General features: G+C 43.2%; 2 protein-coding genes across 2 annotated transcripts in view; both read right to left on the bottom strand.

Annotated features, from left to right (window-relative positions):
- LOC134208775 (integrator complex subunit 14) overlaps nt 1-26,535 on the bottom strand; it is a 33,357-nt gene that overhangs the window by 1,723 nt on the left and 5,099 nt on the right. The window lies entirely within an intron of this gene.
- LOC134208774 (dnaJ homolog subfamily C member 2) lies at nt 15,503-19,088 on the bottom strand. The gene is made up of 2 exons (XM_062684703.1): nt 18,330-19,088; nt 15,503-17,487 (listed from the first exon to the last, which is right to left on the bottom strand). The coding sequence occupies exons 1-2, from the start codon at nt 18,665-18,667 to the stop codon at nt 15,720-15,722; spliced, it is 2,106 nt and encodes a 701-aa protein (XP_062540687.1). The 5' UTR covers nt 18,668-19,088; the 3' UTR covers nt 15,503-15,719.

Below are 26,535 nucleotides of genomic sequence, written 5' to 3'. Positions count from 1 at the left end.
GGGATGTTATAAGGGGCTGTGCATATACCACGTGGACAGATTTTGGTCAGTTTTAGATACCCCCCTCCCCCAGCGTGGACATTTTTTCATATAAATTTTCAAAAAATTGTATGGACCGTGGAAATTTGCCACACACTCCCTCCCCCCTAAACTGTCCACGTGGTATATGGACGGACCCTAAGTGGCTGTTTATAGAATTTTAAAAGAAATATAGTAACCAGACTACCACTTCAGTCAGAGCAGTCGACCAGTGCGGACGTTTTTTTTTTAAGATTTGTCTCTCCGAAAGCTGTGCGCTATCGAGGAGGCGATCTCGGTGGCCCGGGAACAACACGTACCGGCGGCTCGACAGGTAAGCAACACCCTGACCATCGATACACTCACCAAAGATTTGATTCGATTGCGGAATGTCACTCGCAGGCAGTTTCAGCGTACTGGACTGCCTGAGCTTAAGGCACGCTGCAATCGAACCACAAAAATTATCAAGGCCCCAGACTTCGATAGCTTCCTGAATCTCGAGCTCAAACACATGAGTGCTCCGTTCTTTGAGCACCTCTCGCTGATCTTCAATCAGTGTCTCCGGCTCAGCTACTTCCCATTGTCCTGGAAGTCAGCGAAAGTCATCCCCATCCGGAAGCCTGGGAAGGATCCTTCCTCCCCCAAAAGTTAACGTCCCATCAGCCTTCTCTCAGGATTATCCAAGCTATTCGAAAAAGCTATTCATCGCCGGTTACTTGAGTCTGCCGAAAATCTCAACATCTTGCTCGAGGAACAGTTTGGTTTCCGACGCGGTCGGTCAACTGTACACCAACTGACTCGAGTTACCAACGTCCTCAGACGGAACATCCGCCATGGCCTTACTCGATGTTGAGAAGGCATTTGACAATGTATGGCATGATGGCCTGGTGTACAAACTACAAGGCTACAATCTTCCCAGCTACCTGGTGAAAATCATCAACAATTACCTGTCGGCAACACGGCAAATGCTGGGTAAAGCGTACCATTGTTACTTCGCGTACCTGAAGGAATAAAATAGACCCCATCTCGCGGTCCTTAGCCTCTTACCCAGCAACTCCTATCCCTACCTCCTCGTGGTGCTAGCCGGGATACGAGCAATCTTATGGTAGATCGGGTAACGAACCCCGGTGGGAACTATGGTCGTATCCTGACAGGGAAGGGAGGTGGTTCTCCTCTCCGGAATTGCAAATCTTACTGAGCGTCTGTTCTCCATGTCAGGAGCGGCTCACAACAGCGTCTGTTGTCCATGTTAAGGGCAGATGATCATCGTCCAAGTGCCAGCGAGGGACTCTGAGTGAAACTGTGCACCATGGTCCACCGGAAATAAGGAGGAATGGTTCTGCGGAAATTTAGGGGGTTTGGTGTCAGGCCCTGCAAGCCAGCCTTTAAAAAACATACGCAACGAACAATCAACAAGAGAGTACGGACCGGAACCATCGGCAAAGACCTGCGAGACACTGCGACGAAAAGGAACTAACGATTGGAAACTCGGTTCGTTGAACTGCAAATCTCTCAACTTCATCGGGAGCACACGCATACTCGCCGATGTGCTCAAGGACCGTGGATTCGGCATCGTAGCGCTGCAGGAGGTTTGTTGAAAGAGATCAATGGTGCGAACGTTTAGAGGTAATCATACCATCTACCAGAGCTGCGGCAACACACACGAGCTGGGAACAGCTTTCATAGTGATGGGCGACATGCAAAGGCGCGTGATCGGGTGGTGGCCGATCAATGAAAGAATGTGCAGGTTGAGGATCAAAGGCCGGTTCTTCAACTTCAGCATAATCAACGTCCATAGCCCACACTCCGGAAGCACTGATGATGATAAGGACGCATTCTACGCGCAGCTGGAACGTGAGTACGACAGCTGCCCAAGCCACGACGTTAAAATCATCATAGGAGATTTGAACGCTCAGGTTGGCCAAGAGGAGGAGTTTAGACCGACTATTAGAAAGTTCAGCGCTCACCGGCTGACGAACGAAAACGGCCTACGACTAATTGATTTCGCCGCCTCCAAGAATATGGCCATTCGCAGCACCTACTTCCAACACAGCCTCCCGTATCGGTACACCTGGAGATCACCACTGCAGACAGAATCACAAATCGACCACGTTCTGATTGATGGACGGCACTTTTCCGACATTATCGACGTCAGGACATATCGTGGCGCTAAGATCGACTCTGACCATTACCTGGTGATGGTTAAACTGGACCCAAAACTATCCGTCATCAACAATGTTCGGTACCGTCCACCGCCGCGTTACGCATTTTTCAGGAGAAGAAACGCCGCCTGGGAGAAGCGGAGTGCGAGGAGATGGAATAGCTGTGCCTTTGTTAAGAAACACGTAAGTTCTATAAGAAGCTCAACGCATCTCGCAAAGGTTTCGTGCCGCGAGCCGAATTGCGCCGGGATAAGGATGGGAGCAACTTGACGATCAATAAAGATCAATAAAGCAGCTGGTTCATTCATTTCATTTATTTAGTTAGCATCTAAACAGATAACACTGAATCAACAATTTGACGCCACAATGCACGGTTCGAGGCCGCATCTCTCCATCCTCGGATACGCCCCACGCTAGCCAAGTCGTTTTGCACCTGGTCTGCCCATCTCGCTCGCTGCGCTCCACGCCGTCTCGTACCTGCCGGATCGGAAGCGAACACCATCTTTGCAGGGTTGCTGTCCGGCATTCTTGCAACATATCCTGCCCATCGTACCCTTCCGGCTTTAGTTACCTTCTGGATACTGGGTTCGCCGTAGAGTTGGGCGAGCTCATGGTTCATTCTTCGCCGCCACACACCGTCTTCTTGCACACCGCTAAAGATGGTCCTAAGCACCCGTCTCTCGAATACTCCGAGTGCTTGCAAGTCCTCCTCGAGCATTGTCCATGTTTCATGTCCGTAGAGGACAACCGGTCTTATAAGCGTCTTGTACATGACACATTTGGTGCGGTGGCGAATCTTTTTCGACCGCAGTTTCTTCTGGAGCCCGTAGTAGGCCCGACTTCCACAGATGATGCGCCTTCGTATTTCACGACTAACGTTGTTGTCAGCCGTTAGCAAGGATCCGAGGTAGACGAATTCCTCGACCACCTCGAAGGTATCCCCGTCTATCGTAACACTGCTTCCCAAGCAGGCCCTGTCGCGCTCGGTTCCGCCCACAAGCATGTACTTTGTCTTTGACGCATTCACCATCAGTCCAACTTTTGTTGCTTCTCGTTTCAGGCGGGTGTACAGTTCTGCCACCTTTGCAAATGTTCGGCCGACAATGTCCATGTCATCCGCGAAGCAAATAAATTGACTGGATCTGTTGAAAATCGTACTCCGGCTGTTACACCCGGCTCTCCGCATGACACCTTCTAGCGCAATGTTGAACAACAGGCACGAAAGTCCATCACCTTGTCTTAGTCCCCGGCGCGATTCGAACGAACTGGAGTGTTCGCCCGAAATCTTCACACAGTTTTGCACACCATCCACCGTTGCTTTGATCAGTCTGGTTCTGGTAAGCTTCCCAGGGAAGCTGTTCTCGTCCATAATTTTCCATAGCTCTACGCGGTCTATACTGGCGTATGCCGCCTTGAAATCAACGAACAGATGGTGCGTTGGGACCTGATATTCAAGGCATTTTTGAAGGATTTGCCGTACAGTAAAGATCTGGTCCGTTGTCGATCCGCCGCCAACGAAGCCGGCTTGATAACTTCCCACGAACTCGTTCACTAATGGTGACAGACGACGGAAGATGATCTGGGATATCACTTTGTAGGCGGCATTAAGGATGGTGATCGCTCGAAAGTTCTCACACTCCAGTTTGTCGCCTTTCTTGTAGATGGGGCATATAACCCCTTCCTTCCACTCCTCCGGTAGCTGTTCGGTCTCCCAGATTCTGACTATCAGTTTGTGCAGGCAAGTGGCCAGCTTTTGCGGGCCCATCTTGATGAGCTCAGCTCCGATACCATCCTTACCAGCTGCTTTATTGGTCTTTAGCTGTTGAATGGCATCCTTAACTTCCCTCAAGGTGGGGGCTGGTTGGCTTCCATCGTCCGCTGAACTGACGTAGTCATCTCCTCCGCTGCCTTGACTTTCACTGTCTATACTCTCAGCGTCATTCAGATGTTCCTCGTAGTGCTGCTTCCACCTTTCGATCACCACACGTTCGTCCGTCAAGATGCTCCCATCCTTATCCCGGCACATTTCGGCTCGCGGCACGAAGCCTTTGCGGGATGCGTTGAGCTTCTGATAGAACTTGCGTGTTTCTTGAGAACGGCACAGCTGTTCCATCTCCTCGCACTCTGCTTCTTCCAGGCGGCGTTTCTTCTCCTGAAAAAGGCGGGTCTGTTGTAGCTCCGCTTCCGTCTATAATGTTCCACGTTCTGCCGGGTACCTTGCTGCAGCGCGCCCGCCCGCGCTGCGTCCTTCTCCTCCAGAATCTGTCTGCACTCTTCGTCGAACCAATCGTTCCGTCGACTTCGACCCATATACCCGACGTTGTTCTCCGCTGCGTCGTTAATGGCTGTTTTGACTGTATTCCAGCAGTCCTCAAGAGGGGCCCCATCGAGCTCACCCTCTTCCGGCAACGCTTCCTCGAGATGCTGCGCGTATGCAGTGGCGACATCAGGTTGCTTCAGTCGCTCTAGGTTGTACCGCGGCGGTCGTCGGTACCGAACATTGTTGATGACGGATAGTTTTGGGCGCAGTTTAACCATCACCAGATAGTGGTCAGAGTCGATGTTAGCGCCACGATATGTCCTGACGTCGATAATGTCGGAGAAGTGCCGTCCGTCAATCAGAACGTGGTCGATTTGTGATTCTGTCTGCAGTGGTGATCTCCAGGTGTACTGATATGGAAAGCTGTGTTGGAAGTAGGTGCTGCGAATGGCTATATTCTTGGAGGCAGCGAAATCAATCAGTCGTAGGTTTGTTGTTTGTTCGTCAGCCGGTCAGCGCTGAACTTTCCAACAGTCGGTCTAAACTCCTCCTCTTGATCAACCTAAGCGTTCAAATCTCCTATGATGATTTTGTCGTCGTGGCTTGGGCAGCTGTCGTACTCACGTTCCAGCTGCGTGTAAAATGCGTCCTTATCATCATCAGTGCTTCCGGGGTGTGGGCTATGGACATTGATTATGTTGAAGTTGAAGAACCGGCCTTTGATCCTCAACCTGCACATTCTTTCATTGATCGGCCACCACCCGATCACGTGCCTTTGCATATCGCCCATCACTATGAAAGCTGTTCCCAGCTCGTGTGTGTTGCCGCAGCTCTGGTAGATGGTATGATTACCTCTAAACGTTCGCACCATTGATCCCTTCCAACAAACCTCCTGCAGCGTTACGATGCCGAATCCACGGTCCTTGGGCACATCGGCGAGTATGCGTGTGCTCCCGATGAAGTTGAGAGATTTGCAGTTCCACGAACCGAGTTTCCAATCGCTAGTCCCTTTTCGTCGCAGTGGTCTTCACCGATGGTTCCGGTCCGTACTCTCTTGTTGATTGTTCGTTGCGTGAGTTTTTTTTGGCTGGCTTGCAGGGCCTGACCGGAGGACCATTCCTCCTTATTTCCGGTGGACCATGGTGCACAGTTTCACTTAGAGTCCCTCGCTGGCACTCGGACGATGATCAGCCGCCCATAACATGGAGAACAGACGCTGTTGTGAGCCGATCCTGACATGGACAACAGACGCTCAATAAGATTTGCACCTCCGGAGAGGTGCATACCTGTCAGCATACGACCATAGTTCCCACCGGGGTTGGTTACCCGATCTTCCCTAAGGTTGCTCGTATCCCGGCCAGCACCGCGGGGAGGTAGGCTCGACAACGGACCAGATCTTCACTATACGGCAAATCCTTCAAAAATGCCTTGAATACCAGGTCCCAACGCACCTTCTGTTCATTGATTTCAAAGCGGCATACAACAGTATAGACCGCGTAGAGCTACGAAAAATTATGTACGAGAACAGCTTCCCTAGGAAGCTTACCAGACTGATCAAAGCAACGGTGGATGATGTGCAAAATAGACCTGTGCGCCGCCGCGCCACGCCGCCGCCGCCGGTGGTTTTTCTCGCGCCGCCGCCGCCGACGGTTTTGCGTCGGCGCGCCGCCGATCATTATTTTGCCACGCCGATGACTAATCGGGATAAAAAAAATCAATTAACTTAAGTCGAGTCGAGCCAAGCAGGAGACGTTGAAAACGGCCTATAATTGAAGTCGAAATACGTATCTGCGAAGAAATACAGCGTGGTGGAGTTAATAGACAAATCCAAGTAAAAATAAGAAGAAGACAAACGGCGGTGTTAACTTTGACAGATCCTACAGGACAGCATAGGGGGATCATTTTAAAATGCTTATAATAAATTCTAGACAAAATTTAATTAAAATCTGATTGATGTACGGTACGGAAAAAGTTCTGAATTACATATCTGGAAGCTTATCTCAATTTTTTGAATATTTTCCAAAAATGTATCTATCATACAGTTCGGAACTTTTTCCGTACCATACATCAATCAGATTTTAATTACATTTTGTCTAGAATTTATTATAAGCATTTTAAAATGATCCCCCTATGCTGTCCTGTAGGATCTGTCAAAGTTAACACCGTCGTTTGTCTTCTTCTTATTTTTACTTGGATTCGTCTATTGGAATAGTGCTAATCTAGTCGTATGACAGTTCATAAATGTTGTTAAGGTGGATCTCGTAAACATTCAATTTCAAATCTACCTCAAGCGATGTGACGATGATGACGGTGTAGTGACATACATTGACTTGGTTAATTAATAAGTTCAAGCTCTATCTGGTAAAAGGGCGAATGTCGCAAGAGAGAATTCTCTTCGTCGACTTCCCCTCATTTGAATAAACGTGACAAGCAAAGGATTTCTTTGCAGTTTATCACCTCATAATGCAAGTTCGCATTGTTTTCTATCGTTCTGAGGTGATAAACCACAAAGAAATCAGCTGCTTGTCACTTTTATTTAAAAGAGGGGAAGTCGACGAAGAGAATCCTCTCTTGCGACATTCGCCCTTATTCTAGATAGAGCTTGAGTTGGTTGATTAGTGTGAGAGTTTAAATGAGGCTTTATCTAGTATAATAATTCATAAATTGTTAAACTGATCTCTAGAATGCGTTAAGCCAAGGCCTCATTCAGTCGGGTACCTAAATTTGTAGATGACTCGCAAAATGGGTTTATTGTGGTTCATAAGCTTTAGTGGGGCCTAGATACATGCCCAAATCGTCCCCATTCTTGAAGCATCTGGCATTGGTGCAGGTAAATTATTGCAGTTTAGAAATTTCAAGTTAAGTTGCACATTAGCTATTTTGACATTTTTTTATTCATTTAAATCAATTTATTTGATCAGTTTTCTTTGTTTTCAGATTTGTGTTACTAGGACAGATGGCTTATAAGACAAACTGATTTAGCAAAATAATTAAATCTCAACTGTGAACGCTTTACCAATTTTTTTTGTTCCGATTTCCGAGTAAGTAATTTATGTTTTAAAATCAATTTGTGAATATAACTGACAAAACCACTTGCTGAGCATCAGCAAATCAAATATTGCTGAGCAAATATTACGAGCCTCAGCTAAAATGCTTCTTATTTTCTCATTCATAGCCATTGTAACCCAGAAAAGGAGCATTGTCGCCTCGCTGCCTAGTATTTAGTCAAATTATTTAGTTAAAACGTCAGGTATTTTCAAACATTACAAAAATTTAATTTTATTGTGTTGTCTGTAAATTTTTTTAATACTGTATTGTAAAAGCCTTATTGTAAAATTCCTGGAATTTCTGAGAATATTCAAAAAAAGTATCGTTTAAACATTCATTTATGAGTTCCTTCGAAAAATACTCCAGAAATTAGTTTGGAAATAAATCAAAAAATTTATTTGATAATTCCTCCAGATATTCCTCCGAAAGTTTTTTTTTAACCTTAGGAAATAGAAATTTGGGTATTCCTTCGGAGATTCCTTACAAAATTTCTCTGAAAGTTCATCGAGAATTTTCATTACGGATTTCTTCAGAAAATCCTGTACGATTTTTTTCGGAAAATTCTTAAGGAATGCTATCGGACTTTGTTCCACGGATTCTTACATTCTCCTTCGGGGACTCCTCGAGAAATTCCTTTGGAATTTTCTTTAGCAATTCCTGGGGAAATTTCTTAAGGAATTTCTTAAAAAATTCCATTCAATGAGGATGTCTACGGAATTTTTTTGAGATTTTTTCCGAAAAATAATCCTTTTGAAATTGTTTCGGCAATTTTTTCATGAATCGCTGGAAAGAATTCTTCTAGACAAATTGCCTCAAAAAGTTCTACAAAAACGAATTCCAAAAAATTCTTCGGTAATTCTTTCGGATATTCCTTAAAATTTAGCTCAGGAATTACGTCAGAATTTCCTCCACGTATTCCTTTGTTTAAAAAAAATCGAAATTCGTTAAGGTTCGTTCTTTTGGAAATTTCGTACAAAAAAGCTTTATAAAATCCTTTGGGAATTCTTTCGTAATTCCTTTAAAAATTCTTCCGAATATACATTCCGAAAATCATTCGCAAATTCGTTTCAAAATATCGACGGAAAATATTTTAGAATTCCTCTAAAAATTCGTTCAGAAATCCATTTACAGATTCTTCCGGAAATATGTTTAGTCTTTGAAAGTTTGCTTAGGAATTTCTTCGGAAATTAAATTTGGAGGATTATTTTAGGAGTTCCTTCGGATTTTTTTTAGAAAAAAAACGTTGGATTTTTTCAAGAAATTGCTCTAGGAGTTCCTTAGCAAGTTCTTTGGCAACTTGTCCTTAAATTCCCATAGGAATTCTTTCAGAACTACCTTAAGTAATTCCTTGGGAATTTATACGGGTAATCCTTTGAAAATACTTTGGGACCTTAAGGAAAAAGTTCTTGGACATTTCCCTTAGTAATTCCGACACAATATTTTCAATTTTTTTTTATTTTTTCGGGAATCTTTTCAGATATTCATTCAAAGAAATTTCTTCGGAAATTGCTTTTGGGAACCATTCGGAAATTCTTCTAGGAATTCCCTAGAACACTTTTTTGAAATTAACTGGAAAGATTCTTTCTGATTTTTCTGCGTGAATTCCTTCAGTTCCCTAATGGCAAAATTATAAAATATCTATACACATAATAAGCAAGGCCTGCGTGCCCAAACCTTTGTTCCTTATAACGAGTAAACGAGTCTACATTTAGCATGCAAGCAAACAAGCTAGGGTCGGTGTACCAATTGTCGCCATACATAAGAACAACTATTTATAAAAAATAAGTAAAAGGCTTGTGGATGGACTTTATATATCCAGCGAAAGGTTTTACTAAAGGAATTTCCCAATGAGAACTTTAATGGTTTTTGAAAAAATGCCTATATGAGTTTCCGCAGTTTCCATAGGGTTTCGTAGTTTCCTCCGGAAATCCCTTCAGGAACTCCACCAAGAACTTTTTTGTCATATTTTACCAACTTTTGAGGAAAATATTCAATTTGGTTGGTCATCGTGCCTTAGCCTTACTCAGCCAGAGCTCATTTTAGATATGTTGATCATCTATTGAGATTTGTGCATACTAGAACGCAAGGTAGGGAATGAATGTCCTTCCAGGATCCAAGGGTCACAGCAGGTTAACGAACTGCAAATTCTCTAAATATACTAGATATGCAGCCTCTTAAATATTGCCCAATATGCATATGTAACTCAAAGAATAGTAGTTGGAATTTTTCTGAAATTTAGATATAATGAGAATGGAGTTTATCAAAATCAGGTACTTATTAGTTTCGCTAGTAATTTACTATGGAATGTGATATTTGATGATCGACAAACATAGAATATAACAAATTTAATCCGCTGAAGTCGACTTTTATACGGGCGATTCTTACCGTGTGAATTTTTGAAATTGAAAAATGAAAAATTCACGTGAATTCAAAAATCCGCGTTTAAATTGATTTTTTAGCTAATGATTTTTTCATTCACGCCGGTTCACGCCGCCGCCGCCGCCGCCGCCGATAAAAGTTAACGGCGCGCCGCCGTGACGCCGCCGCCGCCGGGGCAGAAGTGACCACTACGCCGCTGCCGCCGATTATATGACCGGCGCACAGGTCTAGTGCAAAACTGTGTGAAGATTTCGGGCGAACACTCCAGTTCGTTCGAATCGCGCCGGGGACTAAGACAAGGTGATGGACTTTCGTGCCTGTTGTTCAACATTGCGCTAGAAGGTGTCATGCGGAGAGCCATGCGGTTGTATCTCTCAAGAATACATCCTAGTGTGCAATGCGAGTCCATCGAAAAACTGGTGAAAGAATGTGTCCAGTGCGAAGATCCCGTTAAGGTTATTCCGCTAGTGAAGAAAATTGCCGATACCAGCAGAATGAGCTTCGTTTCGTTCAAGGTCGGATTGGCCGTAAGACTAAAGGAAGTCGCACTCCACCCAGACACCTGGCCGACAGGAATACTTTTCCGAGAGTTTGAGGACCTCTCAAAAAACCTATGGATACCCCGTGTGAACACGCCGTCTGTCGTCATATCTCCAGACCCGAACGCCTCCCAGTTTCTGACTCCCACTTCCGGACAGGATCCGGCATGTTGATTGAAAACCACTGCGAAACCGCCCAACGTCCTTCCGTACGATGCCAAATCACCTCTCCTGAAGACTCCGCATCACCCAGACGCACAATAGAAAGCTTGTTGGAAGCCCTGATCGCCCCAATCCAGTCCCGCTCTGCTGCCTCTGATCATCATAGCCGTCTGGGTCCTGAGATTGGTGGTAGAAAAGGGGGCTTCCACCATGCTTGCACAGGCAAGTATTCTTCTGATTGTAGTTCTTCTCTGCGTGACGATTTTTCCTCCACCCAGGACCCAGGACATCCACCTTCGTTGCCTCATGCTGCTCAAAATTCCAGCACCTCACCCGGTGGTGATTTCCATCGAGATTCGCATTCCTCTCTGCTGGTCCACAACGCAAGTCAACAAGCTTCCATTGGATCTCCAGGACGCCCCATGAAAAGCATTTTGGGAGAATTTCCCGGTTGCTCTAGTTCAGTCGCGCCTGTTGCAGCCAACGTTCTTCGAAGTCGTCCTGGCCCTGAACTTAGATGTAGATCGGGAGCTCCCAACCTGCTATTGCAGGCAAGTACTCTTACATCCCTGAACCTTCACCGCCTGATGCCGTTCAAACTTCTAGAGCCCCGTTTGTGGATTCCAACCTCGTTTGCGTTGACGAAGTGCTGATATATTATCAGAACGCCGGTGGGATGAACTGTGATGTCGAACAATATCTTCTTGCCACGTCCGATGATTGCTACGATGTGATTGTGTTGGCTGAAACCTGGCTCGACTCCCGTACCCTATCTAGTCAGGTCTTTGGGCCTGGATACGAAGTTTTTCGCTGCGACCGTGGCCCCATGAACAGTCGCAAATCAACTGGAGGAGGCGTCCTAATCGCAGTGAATAAAAAACGAAAAGCAAGAGTTATTTACAACGACTTATGGGGATGTGTCGAGCAAGTATGGGTGCGCCTCCAGCTTTCCCATCGTTCGGTGTTCCTGTGTGCACTATACATACCTCCTGATCGTGTTCGCGATGATACACTGATCGAAGCTCACACACAATCAGTCTTGTCAGTGATAGAAATGACTAATGCTTCGGACGAAATCATCATTATCGGCGATTTCAATCTGCCAGGAATTTCGTGGAGTTCCTCCTGCAACGGGTTCCTTCACATAGATAAGGAACGATCTTCATTACACAGTCACGCCTCCAAACTCCTCGATTACTACAGCACAGGCACGTTACGTCAAATCAATCACGTTACCAACGAAAATAATCGCAGCCTGGATCTGTGTTTTGTTAGCGCTCAGGACGCTGCTCCGCTAATTTTGCATGCTCCATCACCGTTAGTTAAAGTAGTTAACCATCATCATTCGTTGATACTCAAGCTGAACAACACGCGAGCCAATGTTGTTGCATCGATCGAGCCCATAATCTACAATTTCCATAACGCCGATCATCATAGCATTGCTGAGTTCTTTGCTACATTGGACTGGGTTGACATTCTTGGCGGTTGTGATGCAGAGAATGCGGCATTGACTTTATCGCATATTATTGGACACGTGATTGAAAGACATGTTCCTAAGAAAATCGTCGCTCCTTATAGTTGTCCTTGGCAGACCCGTCAGCTTCGTAGAATGAAAACTGCTAAAAGAGCTGCTCTCAAGCGCTATTCCAAACACGGTTACTTATCGTTGCGTGAGCACTACAAAAAATTAAACTCTGCGTACAAGATTGTTAGTCGACTCTGTTTTTCTCAATATCAGCAAAATATACAGCAAAACTTGAGGACCAGGCCTAAAACGTTCTGGAAGTACATAAATGAACAAAGGAAACAAGCTGGGCTCCCTACAACAATGACTCTGGACGAGGAAGTGGCCTCTACACCCCAATCCATCTGTCAGATATTTGCCGACAAGTTTGTGAGCACCTATTGTAACGAAGTCATCTCTGATGTCACAATCGCTGAGGCTGCTAACAACGTTCCTGCAGTCGGGATCACTTGGGCCACGTTTTTCGTTTATGCAGAAATGATCCGTAGAGCTAACTCGCAGTTAAAATCATCCATGAGTCCAGGTCTGGATGGCATTCCGTCTGCGTTCTTGAAAAGGCACATCGAACTTCTGCTCGCTCCCTTTCAATTGATTTTCAACAAATCGCTATCCAGTGGACTTTTTCCGTCCGTGTGGAAAACCGCTACAATGTTTCCCGTGTACAAGAAGGGTGATCGAAAAGAAGTCAACAATTATCGCGGCATCTCATCCTTGTGCGCTGCATCCAAATTATTCGAGCTAGTTATAACAGAACCACTCATATCTCACTGTAAGCAACATCTGAGTGCCGATCAACATGGGTTCATCTCAGGCAGATCTACGACCACTAATCTTTTGTGCCTAACTTCGAGCATTACCGACAGCTTTGTGCAGAAAGCACAAACGGACGTTGTATATACGGACCTATCTGCAGCTTTCGATAAAATTAACCACGCTATCACGGTTGCGAAATTGGAAAGATTTGGCATTGCTGGTTATCTTTTGCGCTGGTTCCATTCATATCTCACCGGACGGAGACTGTCTGTTACGGTAGGCAATTCTCAGTCCACTGAATTGTTGGCAACCTCAGGCATTCCTCAGGGAAGCCATCTTGGCCCTTTGATATTCTTCTTGTATTTCAACGATGTAATCAATGTGCTTCGAGGACCGCGACTGTCGTATGCGGATGATATGAAGCTCTATGCACTAATTCGGTCTATCTCTGACGCAATGGACCTACAACAAGATATTAATTCATTTGCGGCTTGGTGCACATTGAACCGGATGGTTGTCAATCCTAGCAAATGTTACGTGATCTCTTTCACTCGTGTATATCAGCCAATAATTTACAACTATGAGCTCAATGGAATTGTGATGCAACGTGTGAACTGTATAAAGGATCTTGGTGTTATTCTAGATACGCAGCTAACATTCAAGCATCATGTCTCTTACGTGATCGAGAAGGCTTCTAGAACATTAGGATTCATCTTTCGCGTCGCCAAGGGTTTCACCGATGTTTATTGCTTGAAATCATTGTACTGTTCGCTGGTTCGATCTACGCTGGAATATTGTTCCGCTGTATGGCATCCTAATTACCAGAACGGATCAGTAAGAATTGAATCTGTTCAACGCCGCTTCATTCGTTTTGCTCTTCGGTTGCTTCCATGGCGAAACCCATTCCGGTTACCAAGTTATAGCAGCCGTTGTCAATTGATTAATCTTGAAAGCCTACAATTGCGGAGGCACATTGCACGGGCCATGGTCGTTGCTAATACGCTCCAAGGCAGAATCGAGTGCCCTGAAATTCTGGAATCAGTAAACTTGAACGTTCGACCTAGGGCACTGCGAAATAACGGAATGCTGAGGATACATTTTCGAAGAACGAATTACGGACAACGTGGAGCGATGGTGGGTCTACAGCGGGCATTCAACGAGGTTGCCACATGTTTTGATTTTAATCTATCCAGACAGACGATTCGTCGTATTTTTACAAGGGCTTATTCTGCCATGTTTCATAATTAACGATGATTTTATTATAATTATTTTTATTAGTATTGTGATATTCACATTAAAATCTAATATGGTCCGCGAATTAATTATAATTTATTTCGGTTTATTTAGCACTACTTTCAGTACACCGGAGTTTAAACATGTGTCTACGATCCGAACTGTTTTTCAAAACTAAGACTCTCCTCGTTCAAGGCCTACTCTATTTCTAATTCACCACAAGTATTAATTAGGATAAGAATCATTAGGACCTAAGTTGTCTGTTGATGAATCAAACAATAAAGAACATAAAGAACAATAAAGAACCGGGTGTAACAGCCGGGGTACGATTTTCAACAGATCCAGTCAATTTATTGGCTTCGCGGATGACATGGACATTGTCGGCCGAACATTTGCAAAGGTGGCAGAACTGTTCACCCGCCTGAAACGTGAAGCAGCAAAAGATAGACCTTTTGGTGAATGCATCGAAGACAAAGTACATTCTGGTTGGCGGATCTGAGCGCGAAAGGGCCCGCCTGGGAAGCAGTGTTACGATAGACGGGGATACCTTCGAGGTGGTCGAGGAATTCGTCTACCTTGGATCCTTGCTAATGGATGATAACAATGTTAGTCGTGAAATACGAAGGCTCATCATCTGTGGAGCCGGGCCTACTACGGTCAAAAAAGATTCGCCACCGCACCCAATGTGTCATGTCATGATGGTGTTCGCTTCTAATCTGGCAGGTACGAGACGGCGTGGAGCGCAGCGTGCGAGATGGGCAGACCAGGTGCAAAACGACTTGGCGAAATGAATGACTCTGTCTTTGCACAAGTACACCAAGCAAATCCCTGGCAGTGAGAATTAGCCACCGTAATCGAACATATCGGGATGGTCAACTACAATTCCTGGTCGACAGACAATGGTTGATCCGCTAGTACGTGCGGCAGATCCAGAAAGCATGGATTCTACATCGCTTTCCATCATCGTGGACAAGTTCGGGTTATCCGGTCCGCGATCCAGTTCCTACTCCAGAGAGCCCAGCGGTATCCGCTGTATCCGAACGGGATTCTTGCGAATCGGAATACTTCGCTTAGTCCGATTTTTAAGATAAGCCTTGCTGGTAGCAAGAAGATTCTTGCTGGTAGCCGCACTGTTCGCTTCGGTCTGTTGTTGACAGTTGGTTCAGGTATTAACCAACTGTCAACAACAGACCGAAGTGAACAGTGCGGCTACCAGCAAGTTCAAGCAACGGGTACAAGGTCAACCACTGCCCTTGTTTCATTGAGCTAAATGATACATTTATGATAATGTGAGGATTCTAGAGAAATTCCATTTGAATTGCATGGCCGATTAGCGCTAAGATATCCAAAGTACCGTTTTTCACAAAGCGGAAACATTCGATGGTCTGTCATCGCCCCTATAATAACCAACTTTGATTAGGCATTTTTCAGTGTTTATCCTAGCACTCATTTAATGTTTTCTGTATTAAGACATTATGTATTTACAAGACCTAAAAACGTAAAATTATAATCGCAGAGATGTTATAATTGTATGAATCAAACTGGTGAGGTTTCCAACGCAACGAAAGAAGGACAAGAGGGGGCACTAATAGTAATAGATAGTTGCTCTCGCGTTTGCCACTCCGCCACTCGCGGGCGCTTCATTTGCCGGAAACCTGCTGTGCTTCTTTTTTGGCATTTACCAAATCGACCAGTTCCTTCACCCGTCGTAAGCAGTCCTTCTTTGTTCGATTCGGGATGCATTCTGCTATCCGGTCCCACCGATCCGGCGTCGATGTCGAGTAAGTCTTCATGGCCTGCTCCAGAAGAGCCTGTTCTTCCTTGCTCCACACTTTGTTTTCCTTTTTGTCCTTCTTGGTTTCTTTAGGAGCTGGAGCTGGGGCTGGTGCTGGCGCCGCCGCTACTGGAGTTGGCATCTGTGCTGGTACAGGTGTCGGTGCTGCTGCTGGAGGTTCCTTTACCTTCTGTGGCTGTGATTCTTTCTTAGCGATTTTTTGTGGTTTGCTGTTTTCCTTTTCCTCGGATGGTTCGTGGACTCCATTCATCTTTACTTCAGCTGTTCCGTTCATTTTGATCGGATTTGCTTCGTCTTCTTTTTGGCTGATGTCAGCCTTATCCACTTTCTTCAGGTCCTTCTTGGCCTTTTCAAACGACTCGAAAGCTTGCTGATTGACAACCGTTTTGAGATCGCTCTTAGAGAAATCACCGCTTTGCAGTTCTTTGGCCTTGTTCAAAATGTCCTTGGCGTAGAACTTCATATCGCCCAAATTTGTACCGTGTTGGTTGAGATAATTGGCAATGACATCCCAGCGAGAAATCGTCCCAGCCGGAAACAGATTTACGGCCTTGATAAGCAACTGGACGTTATCGTGACTCCAAAGGGCTTTGCGATTCACAACCTTTAAACCGGCATTATTAGGAATAGATTGACTCTGAGAAGATTGAGCACGACGTTCTTCTTCCAATTTTGCCTCCATGTCATCAAGAGCCTTCACAAAAACGTTTCGGCCACCCGAACTTAGCTCTTTGTTGAATTCTTGCAGTTCCAATAGTTTCAGCGATTCACATAATTTCTCGACACCCTCCAGATGTTTCAGACGTTCCGATTCGTCTTTCGTGTAGTAATCGTTGGCCTTGGCTGCATCCCGAAGGATTTTTCGTTCCTTCTTTAAGGCACGTTTCATTTTTTCCTTCTCGATTTGAATATTTTCGATGCGTTTTTGTTCTGCTTCTGCTGCCTTTTGTTTTGCTAGAGCCGCTTCTTTAGCCAATCGATCTTCCTCAGCTTTCTGTGCCTGATAGGCATCCTGCTTGGCTCGCTTTGCTGCCAACTTACGATCCTTGTCCTCTTTCTTAAACTTGACAACACGCGGATCGTTGTTATAAGCCAAGTCAACTAATGTTCGTATTCTCGCTGATTCCTCCTTCTTGCGTTGCAATCTGATAGCCTTGTTCTGCTTCTCAATCCACCGACGTTCGTCACGATCTTGTCCCTTTTCCTTGTCTTCTTCGTCTAAGTAACTAAATTCTCTCCAACTTGAAAAGTTGTACCAAAAATCATAAAAGTTTTCGACCTTGGAACGCTCCGTATTTTCGTCGCCGAGCTGGGGAACTGGCTTTCTCGATTCGCTCCATTGAGAATTCCTCTTGAACACGTTTCTCAATGCTCCGTAGAAATCCTTCTTGACTTCATTCTGCGACGGCAGTGCATCGTCGAACTCCGGATCGACGGAATCGAAAGCGCGACGATTTTTCAACGTTCCCAAAGTTTCGTAGGCCATCGTAATGCAATGGAAGTAATCCTCATCCTGTTTCACCTCCTGGCCGAGAGCTTTTCTCTTGTCTGGATGGTGTTTCAGTACAATCTTACGGTAGGCGCGCTTGATGTCGTCTTCAGTGGCCTCGAATCTGGCAAAGCATTAAGAAATCAAAATCATGCTCATATTGTTCGATTGGAAAACATTGAAATTACGCATATCTTGCTTGGCGAACATAAATATATGTTATTGTAATTCAAGGATTAAATGTAAAAAGCTGTCAAGTCATACACCATTGATACGAGCAAGGAAACAAAAAAAAAATCCTCACCAAGAATCGAACCCGGATCTTCCGGGTGAGAGCCGAATATTATAATAGTACATATGTAGTTAACGAGCTAGTTCAGTCGACTTTTTTTATTTGGTATTGTCTAACTTGTCAAATAGACTATACCGTTCTTTTAATATTGGTAATCTTAAAATTATGGGGCCCTCCTTAGCAAGGCCATGCTGAGGATGGCTGGGTTCGATTCCCGGTGCCGGTCTAGACAATTTTCGGATTGGAAATTGCCTCGACTTCCCTGGGCATAAAAGTATCATCGTGTTAGCCTCATGATATACGAATGCAAAATGGTAGCCTGGCTTAAAAAGCTCGCAGTTAATAACAGTGGAAGTGCTTAATGAACACTAAGGGCGGCGAGGTGGCTCTGTCACAGTATGGGGATGTAATGCCAATAAGAAGAAAAAGAAGAATCTTGAAATTATTCTAAAATCAAACGCTACAAATTATTGAAGTGTTTTTAGAACTGTAACTTCAGTGTGGTATAATACTGATGAATATAAATATGCATAATAAATGGTACCATATTTGGTACAGGTTTGTTTCTGTGGTAGGCATAGAACAGTATGTGACAGTCTTCTAGTGGTACGCATTTATATGCGACAAACAAGAAAGCGTATTTTTAATAACTCTGATCCCAACGCAAACCTTACCTCATCTTCTTCAAACCAAGCACAGCGTAGTGATCCTGATTCTTCCAATCCTTCGGATCCAGACTCTTCAGATAGTCAACGTCCAACTTGAATAGTTTGTCGAACAGCACTCCCGGATCCTGTTTGGATTCTTCTTCCGGCGACTTCTGGCGATCCTCCTGAGTCGGTAATAGTCCAGCAGCTGCTAGTTCTTCCTTCGTCGGTGGACATTCCGGATCTATCGGTTTTGAATCGTGCAGATACAGCAAGCATTCCCACTTTTTGTCGGCAGCCTCCAGCCGGCGGATGTCGTAATTGGTGCGAAGCGCGACCGTCAGTATTCGCTCTCCTGTTGCCATTTCTCCCTATCCTCCAATGCTCTACACTTTATGTAACAACACACGAACGCCTCTTTTACGTTATTTCTGGCCTTTCTGCTGCTACTGCGTTTTCTCTTCGAAAGATCCAATTTTTAATTCTTTTCCCAATCAGAGAAAAGAGTATTCTAACCTCAAACACGTGTCAACATCGGGAGGTTTGTGCTTGGACCCCTTCTGGTGTCCCGTTGAATCCTAAAGCTTTGACCACTGCCGCAGAAGATCCAACACCACAGATTGCACAATTAATGAAACTAACAACCGCGGAATCCGCGAAATTTGTTGCAATTTTTCTTGACGACTTTATGGACGACGATCCTGGCGTGCTGCCAACGCGAGAGCGAAAAAATCTGAATCAGCTGCCTGTCAGAATCGTGGGATCAAAAACGCGAGGAAAGCTGTCAAAAGCGCGCGCGTGCTAAAAAATGGGACCGCGAAGAAAACAACGAAAACATAATTTTTGACAGCTTGAGTAAACAAAGGAAATAGGGATGTCCAAAAATATGAGATTAAACTGCAGAATCCTTTTTAAACGGTAAAGGCAGGTTAAAGGCTAGCTAAAGGCTACTATACACCTCGGGAAAATTTTCCGCCGGATTTTGGTCCCCGTGCATATTAGTGCCGATGCCCACGTAGCGTTTTTTCAACGCTGCGTGCACGTGGCGTTGAAAAAACGCAGGTATGCATCGGTGCGGCGACGCTGCGTTACCGCTTTTTCCCGATGCACACATGCGTCCTTTTAACGCCGTGTGCACGCAGCGATGAAAATACGTTACGTGGGCATCGGGCCTTAAATGGGACCGGGATTTTGGTTTTTCACACATGCACTGCTAAAAGTATTTCAACCTGGGACGGGACTTGCAAAGAGGAAAAAATGTAGCTTCATCTGCAACCAGCAAGCGCTGTCACGAATTGTCAGATGCAACGATAGGATGTAACAACTCAATTGAGACCGCCTTGTTGTTTTTTATTCTATTTTATTTTATTTTTTGCTTATTCGCGACCACAAATAATGTTTATTTCTATAAAATATTATATTATATAGAAATATACATATTATAAATATCTGGGAGCTGCGGATAGAGTCAAAACGATTGTCAAAAAATCTCCAAAGCAATTTGTCAAAAAGTATCCATCGCATCGATAGAGTTTCTGAGCATTCTGACCGCAGCTGAGAGAGTACACGTGTAAATCAAGTCATACTAATTATAGTTCATTTATAACAAAACTCAGTTATTTGGTGTCGTTTCAAATCTATAGAGGAATTTTAATAAGTGAACAACATGATTCAATTTTACGATCGGCACAATAATTTATGCAATGCAGTAAATCGACGAAATCTATGAAATTAATTTTTAAAAGATAAACATAATGATAATTCAATGTGAGAAAATCGTAGCGTGTACATTAAACACTGAGAGGAAATTCGCGGGTTTCAAGCAAAATATCTTGAAAATTCAAATCGATCGAGTCCGCAGCTCCCAGATATATATATATATATATATATATATATATATATATATATATATATATATTATATGTTATTAATAGTGAAGAATGATTATGTGTACGCTTATATACATCATAACTACACATTTAAAATAAATCGCAGATTTTTGTGAAAATCTCACCGAATCTCAAAAGCAGAACTGTTCGGTAAACAATTCGACAGATTTTCGGTGGTTTTGACAGTTGAACAAAAAAAAATACCGGAAATCGATGAATAAGTACCGAACAATTCTGCTGTTGAGATTTCGGTGAAATGAAGCAAAATTGACCGAAATCTGCAAAATGATTGAAGTGTGTAAAATCTTTGGATTTTTTGCCAATAAAAATGTGTGCATTTTTGATAGTGTGTAAAAATACATGCGCCTAATACTCGCACCCGTTTATCTTGCTCTAACAGCCTGTGTAGATTAAGACCTTCATTACGGCCAGGGAATCAGTTTTACTTGTTTGCATGCGCATGCGAAACAAGCGACAAAAGAGAACCAACGACAAAGCTTTGTAATATTCCCTGACTCTCCCTGACTTTCCAGACCATTCCTCGAAAAATTCCAGGAATGAAAAATGTTTTTTTCAATTCCTAGAAGCGCATGAAAAACTCTGCATGTATAAACCCTTGAAGTCCATTGTGAGTTCCTGAGCTACTGGAAGCCTAATCACCACTAGAAATAGAACATTGAGGATTTGAAGAATATCGTAGGCAATTCTAGTCGTTCATAAAGATTCAAGTTAATGCGCAGAACTCCTGAAAAAATTTCATAAATCACATCTTTCCAAAATTGGCTCCAATTAATGTTTTCTAGTGCCTTCATTCACCATTGGGAATTCGCACGGACTCCCTGGTGTCGCAATAGACCTCCAATACTACTGACCGACTTCTTCACATCGTTTTCATTATCTTTCTGGAAATTTATGTGAAATCTTGTATTTTGTGACACGACTTTTGAACTTTTTTCCAAACCATCGTGGAAGCTTTTAGAAATCCTTCTAATGCCGTTAAAAAATCTTACGGATTAGGTGAACATCGAGAAACCTCCATGGCTCTCAAGTATACTTACGAAGTAAGTACCTATTCTTATTCACTCTCTGTGGAGTTTATGGACTTCTAAAAATAGTTAAGGACTGCTTGAAATCTTCCAGATAATCATGAATGCAATGCCTACAAGCTCACATAAATCTTTGCAGCAATTATAGTAAGCCTAGTAAAATATTCTAATCACTGCAATACTTTAAATAACTTGGTTTGAACACAGTTAAATTTTTATCGATTATGGCCTTCGGTTTAAATAAAGCAATGGTCCCATGGAAAAATATCCAAAAAATAGGTGTTTTTTTTTAAAAAGGGCATAACTAGTCTCAAATCAACCGTCTAAGACGAATTAAGTACTGTCCATTTAATTCCACCAGTTAATTTTCGTTATCTTTGCAGATACGTATTTCGACCACAACTGTGTGGTCGTCTTCAGTGTCTTGTACTTGACTCGACTTGTCCAAGTCGTCAAGTGTCCTTAGTTTAATATATTGCTCGAATTAAAACAAAAATCCACTACAAATTTGCAATATTGGCTTTTGTGATTTTTTTCCCTGACCTCAATCTAATTTCCCTGACTTTCCCTGACATTCCAGGTCCAATATGAAATTCCCTGACTTTTCCTGACTTTCCAGGTTTTTCCAGGTAGTCGACACCATGAGTCTCGCTTAACTTTTCAAAAGGACATAAGTAACATTTTTTTCATGATTTAATTTGAGTACTGCAATCAAAATCTTTCATGTTGTTATGTTGATTGCGCTATTCAAATTAATTCATGAAAAAAATGTTACTTAGGTCGTTTTGAAAAATTAAGCGAGGAGTGATGTTTCTTGGAGAAAGGAATGATAAAACTAATAAATAAAGTGGCAATATTAGACATAATTCTACACTACCAAAAATCCACACACTTTTATTGGCAAAAATCCATAGATTTAAGTTATGATGTATATAAGCGCACACATAATTATTCTTCACACAAACCGCTAATAAAATGTATATATAGAAATAATCTTTATGTGTGGTCACGAATAAGCAATAATTTGATTCATGTGTGGTTCCATATCGATTATATTAGGGTGGCGTTATTGCAAAAAATTATAATCACTACACATATTTTATATATAGTTATTTTTGGCAGTGTATTGAAAAGTAAAATATGTTTGAGCAAGATTACCGTGCGCGAGTATTAGCCATTTGGCAGCGCAGTATCATTCAGTATCGGTCGCTACTAAACGCGCTGCTATAACAGTAGCGCGACTGACAGGTGACCAAATTTTGTAGCGCGGTAAGAGCGCAGCTATTTGATAAACTGTCAACTGTCAAACGTCACCGGTACGGAATACAGCAACCAAATTGAGAGCTGAAAATATTGTGCATTTAGACCAAAACTGTTTGTATGACGCTGATCACTACACGGTGTTATCTGTCACAAAACCGAGCTTGTTTTAGAACCAAATTGAAGTTCGGAAGTCAATTTCCGCACTTCCGAACGCTCTCTGACAATATTTTGTTGGCAAACTCAAATTTTGTTCTGACGTTCATGATGTCGGAAATAAACCGTCGGAAGTTGGAATTCAATTTAGTGCTGACGACACAATACACGTAAAAAAATAACCTTATATGTTATGGCAAAAAAACATTCAAAAATACTTATACTCTTCATTATGCCACCTAATGAATGATCCCATATCAAAAAAGCTAATAACATTCATAAGTTAATGAAAAGTATAAGTTTCGAAATCAGTGGCGTAGCCACGTGGTGGTTTTGGACATAACCCTCCCCCCCCCCCAGAGACCAATTTTCTGGCTACGCCACTGTTCGGAATGTATTTGACTAATGCGATGTATAAGTTTTTTCTTGTGACCGATACGGAAACGAGAAAAGACATTTTAGTTACTAGATAAAGATTGTCGCTGTCGTCGCTGTCCGGAACATCTTTTGCTGGCGAGGATAGGGGAGCTAAATGTCAAAGAAGGAAAATCCATACGATTTGACAGCTTGGTACCCAACATGTTTCGGACAGCAGAACAAAGGGAACCGAAGCGACAATCTATATCTAGTAACTAAAATATCTTTTGAAACGAGTGACGAAACTAAGATGAAAGCGTTGTGCGGGTGATTAAAATGCTCGCGACCGATAATGATGCTCCTACACTCAGCGAACTGGACTATCGAAATTCATAATTGGCGCCTTATGAATCTTCGACTGATTATTCCACCAACAGTGCTTCTTATGCGCAGTTACCTTCCCTAGTATTCAAGCGTCGATGGGCGTGTGGTCTACATACCGGCCTCCCGACCCCGACGTCCATGGTTCGAACCCTGTCTGCCACATTTTGCTTTTTTTCAAATGAAAATCATCATTCATAAGGTAACATATTGAAATTCATACCGATTCCTTGTGGCAAATTTTCATAAGGCGTTTGATTGAAAATCATACGTCCATTTTCCTCAGTGTAGCACCACTGCTCCTATGTACACATCAAACCAAAACTAACCTGAATCCGACGGATAACACTTTTAAAAACATAATAATATCAGCAAGCATTTTGACAGCTCGATCCTCTTACTTGCAGGTTGTCTGCAATGCTAATTTTATTTTCAAATCGCAATAAAATGTACCAGAAAAATCAGGTGGAAACAATGTGCAGATTAAATATTTGGAGTGCACCCAAAAAAATCTGCACGTTGTTTCCACCTGAAAAAGTACGTAGATTTTTTTTCACCTGAAATTCACGTAACCTTCACCTGATTTGTCGATAGAATTTCCATTCTACGTGAAAATCAGGTAAGTTCTACCAAAGTTTTGCATAGAATTCACCGGACACGTAAGTTTCACCTGAATTTTCTGAAGCATTTGCAGTTACGTGTGCACGTAAAATGTACCTGAAAATTCAGGTGGAAACAACGTTTAGATTATTTGGAGTGTGCATATAGGTGTGAAGCTGCCTTTAATCCATACTTTTGAAGTACACGGACAGATAAATCAACCCAAACTTTGAGTTCAATATACGCACTATTGAGAATATCGCAGAAAAAATTTACCCAAATTTGGGTAGTTTTCCCTTTCTTTCCCATGATTGCTATCAAAACTAAAGCAAGATGCAAACACCTCACCGAGGTTGCTCAGCCCAATAACCCAAATTTGAGTAAATTCAATATTCTCTATTTTGGGTTGATCAAGGTCCGCTTTGGGATCGTTAAAAAATTACGTCCATCGTTTTTCGGCATTTTCAACCCCCCTCCCCCCCTCCTGTCACAAACTGTCACAAATCATTGACCCCCCCCTCCCCCTGTACGTATACATGTCTCATTTATATTTTAGCGATTACTGTGGTTTATCTTTTTCGTACACTATTTTCACAATAACATAGTGAGTTATGTCCCTTACTAACAGTTTGAATGTGTTTTAAAAATGCAAATTGTTTCTAAAATGCTTTCAGTATTTTTTTCTTGTGGATGGACGTCACATAAGACGAACCTCCCTCCCTTCCCCTGTCACAAACTGTCACAAAACTCTGACCCCCTCCCCCCCTCAAACCTTGGACGTAATTTTTGAACGGCCCCTTTGGATAAATTAAACTCAGCTTTGGGTAAATTGTTTACATGGGATTAAAGGCAAACTACCTAGTGCCAGAAAAGTCATTTTACTCAAATTTGGGTTATTGGCCCAAACCACGATTTTGAGTGCAAACAACCCACTTTTGGGTAGTTTTGGTTTTCAGTGTACACGGTTAGAAAAAGTACCTAATATTAGGTACTTTTCACTCAAATCGGGGGTTCAGTGTGGGAACCCAAAATTAAGTAATTTTTTCTTGAAATTAATTTAAATTCACTCAATATTAAGTAAAATATACTTAATTTTGAATAGAAATTAACCAAAAGTTAGGTAAATTTCACTCAACTTTTGTAAACATGATATTACTCAACGTTGGGTTCCCACACTTTAATGCCCTTGTTGAGTGGTTTTGCTCTTCATTTTATGACAACAAAAGGAAGAGTGAGGGAGATGCAAGAGAAAAAAAGTACCTAAAATTAGGTACTTTTGACGTAGAACTACGTCTGTCTTTTCTATATTGGGGTACACTTTACGATTGCAAAAAATTGAAAATCGTCACGAAAATATGATAGACTTCGATTGTTAATATCTCAGCCGTTTCTCGATGGATTTTCAATTTTCTTGGACCATTCGATCAAGGAAGAGTCAACGCTTCAAACCTGATGTACACTGAAGTCGATTGTTACGCGGTAATTTTTACAGGAATCGTTTTTTATGCGATTTTTTTTCACGCGAGTTTCTGGATTTCCGCGGTTCCTTCAGACATACTTCGGGATTTACACGGTTTTTTACGTTGTTTGAATTTACGCGGCCCATATCTTCCGCGTAAAAACCGACTCTAGTGTGTTACAATATCTATGTATAATAATATTTACTATTAAAAACTTGCTAACAGCTTAGCACTTGGTTTCGGTGAATCAGTCAATCTCGTAAGCGCATCGCAAGCTTCTTCTTCCATAGCACTACATTCCAATTAGAACTTGGCCTGCATTTCAACTTTTATTAGCATTTCTTTAGTTATTCATTGAAAGTTTTTTTATGTCCGCCATTGTAGGGCTTTTAGCTGGTGCAGTTTATTATTATTATTTATTCAGACTAAGGCCGAAGTGGCCTGTGCGGTATATCAGAGTCTTCTCCATTCGGCTCGGTCCATGGCTACACGTCGCCAACCACGCAGTCTACGGAGGGTCCGCAAGTCATCTTCCACCTGATCGATCCACCTTGCCCGCTGCGCACCTCGCCTTCTTGTGCCCGTCGGATCGTTGTCGAGAACCATTTTCACCGGGTTACTGTCCGACATTCTGGCTACGTGCCCGGCCCATCGCAGTCGTCCGATTTTCGCGGTGTGAACGATGGATGGTTCTCCCAACAGCTGATGCAATTCGTGGTTCATTCGCCTCCTCCACGTACCGTCCGCCATCTGCACCCCACCATAGATGGTACGCAGCACTTTCCTTTCAAAACTCCAAGTGCGCGTTGGTCCTCCACGAGCATCGTCCAGGTCTCGTGTCCGTAGAGGACTACCGGTCTAATTAGCGTTTTGTAGATTGTCAGTTTGGTATGGCGGCGAACTCTATTCGATCGGAGCGTCTTGCGGAGTCCAAAGTACGTACGATTTCCAGCCACTATGCGTCTCCGAATTTCTCTGCTGGTGTCATTTTCGGCAGTCACCAGTGAGCCCAAGTACACAAATTCTTCTACCACCTCGATTTCGTCACCACCGATGCAAACTCGCGGTGGGTGGCTCACATTGT

Source organism: Armigeres subalbatus, chromosome 2 (genome assembly GCF_024139115.2).
Source record: "Armigeres subalbatus isolate Guangzhou_Male chromosome 2, GZ_Asu_2, whole genome shotgun sequence".
Lineage (NCBI taxonomy): Eukaryota > Metazoa > Arthropoda > Insecta > Diptera > Culicidae > Armigeres > Armigeres subalbatus.
This window is presented reverse-complemented; position numbering and strand designations above follow the sequence as displayed.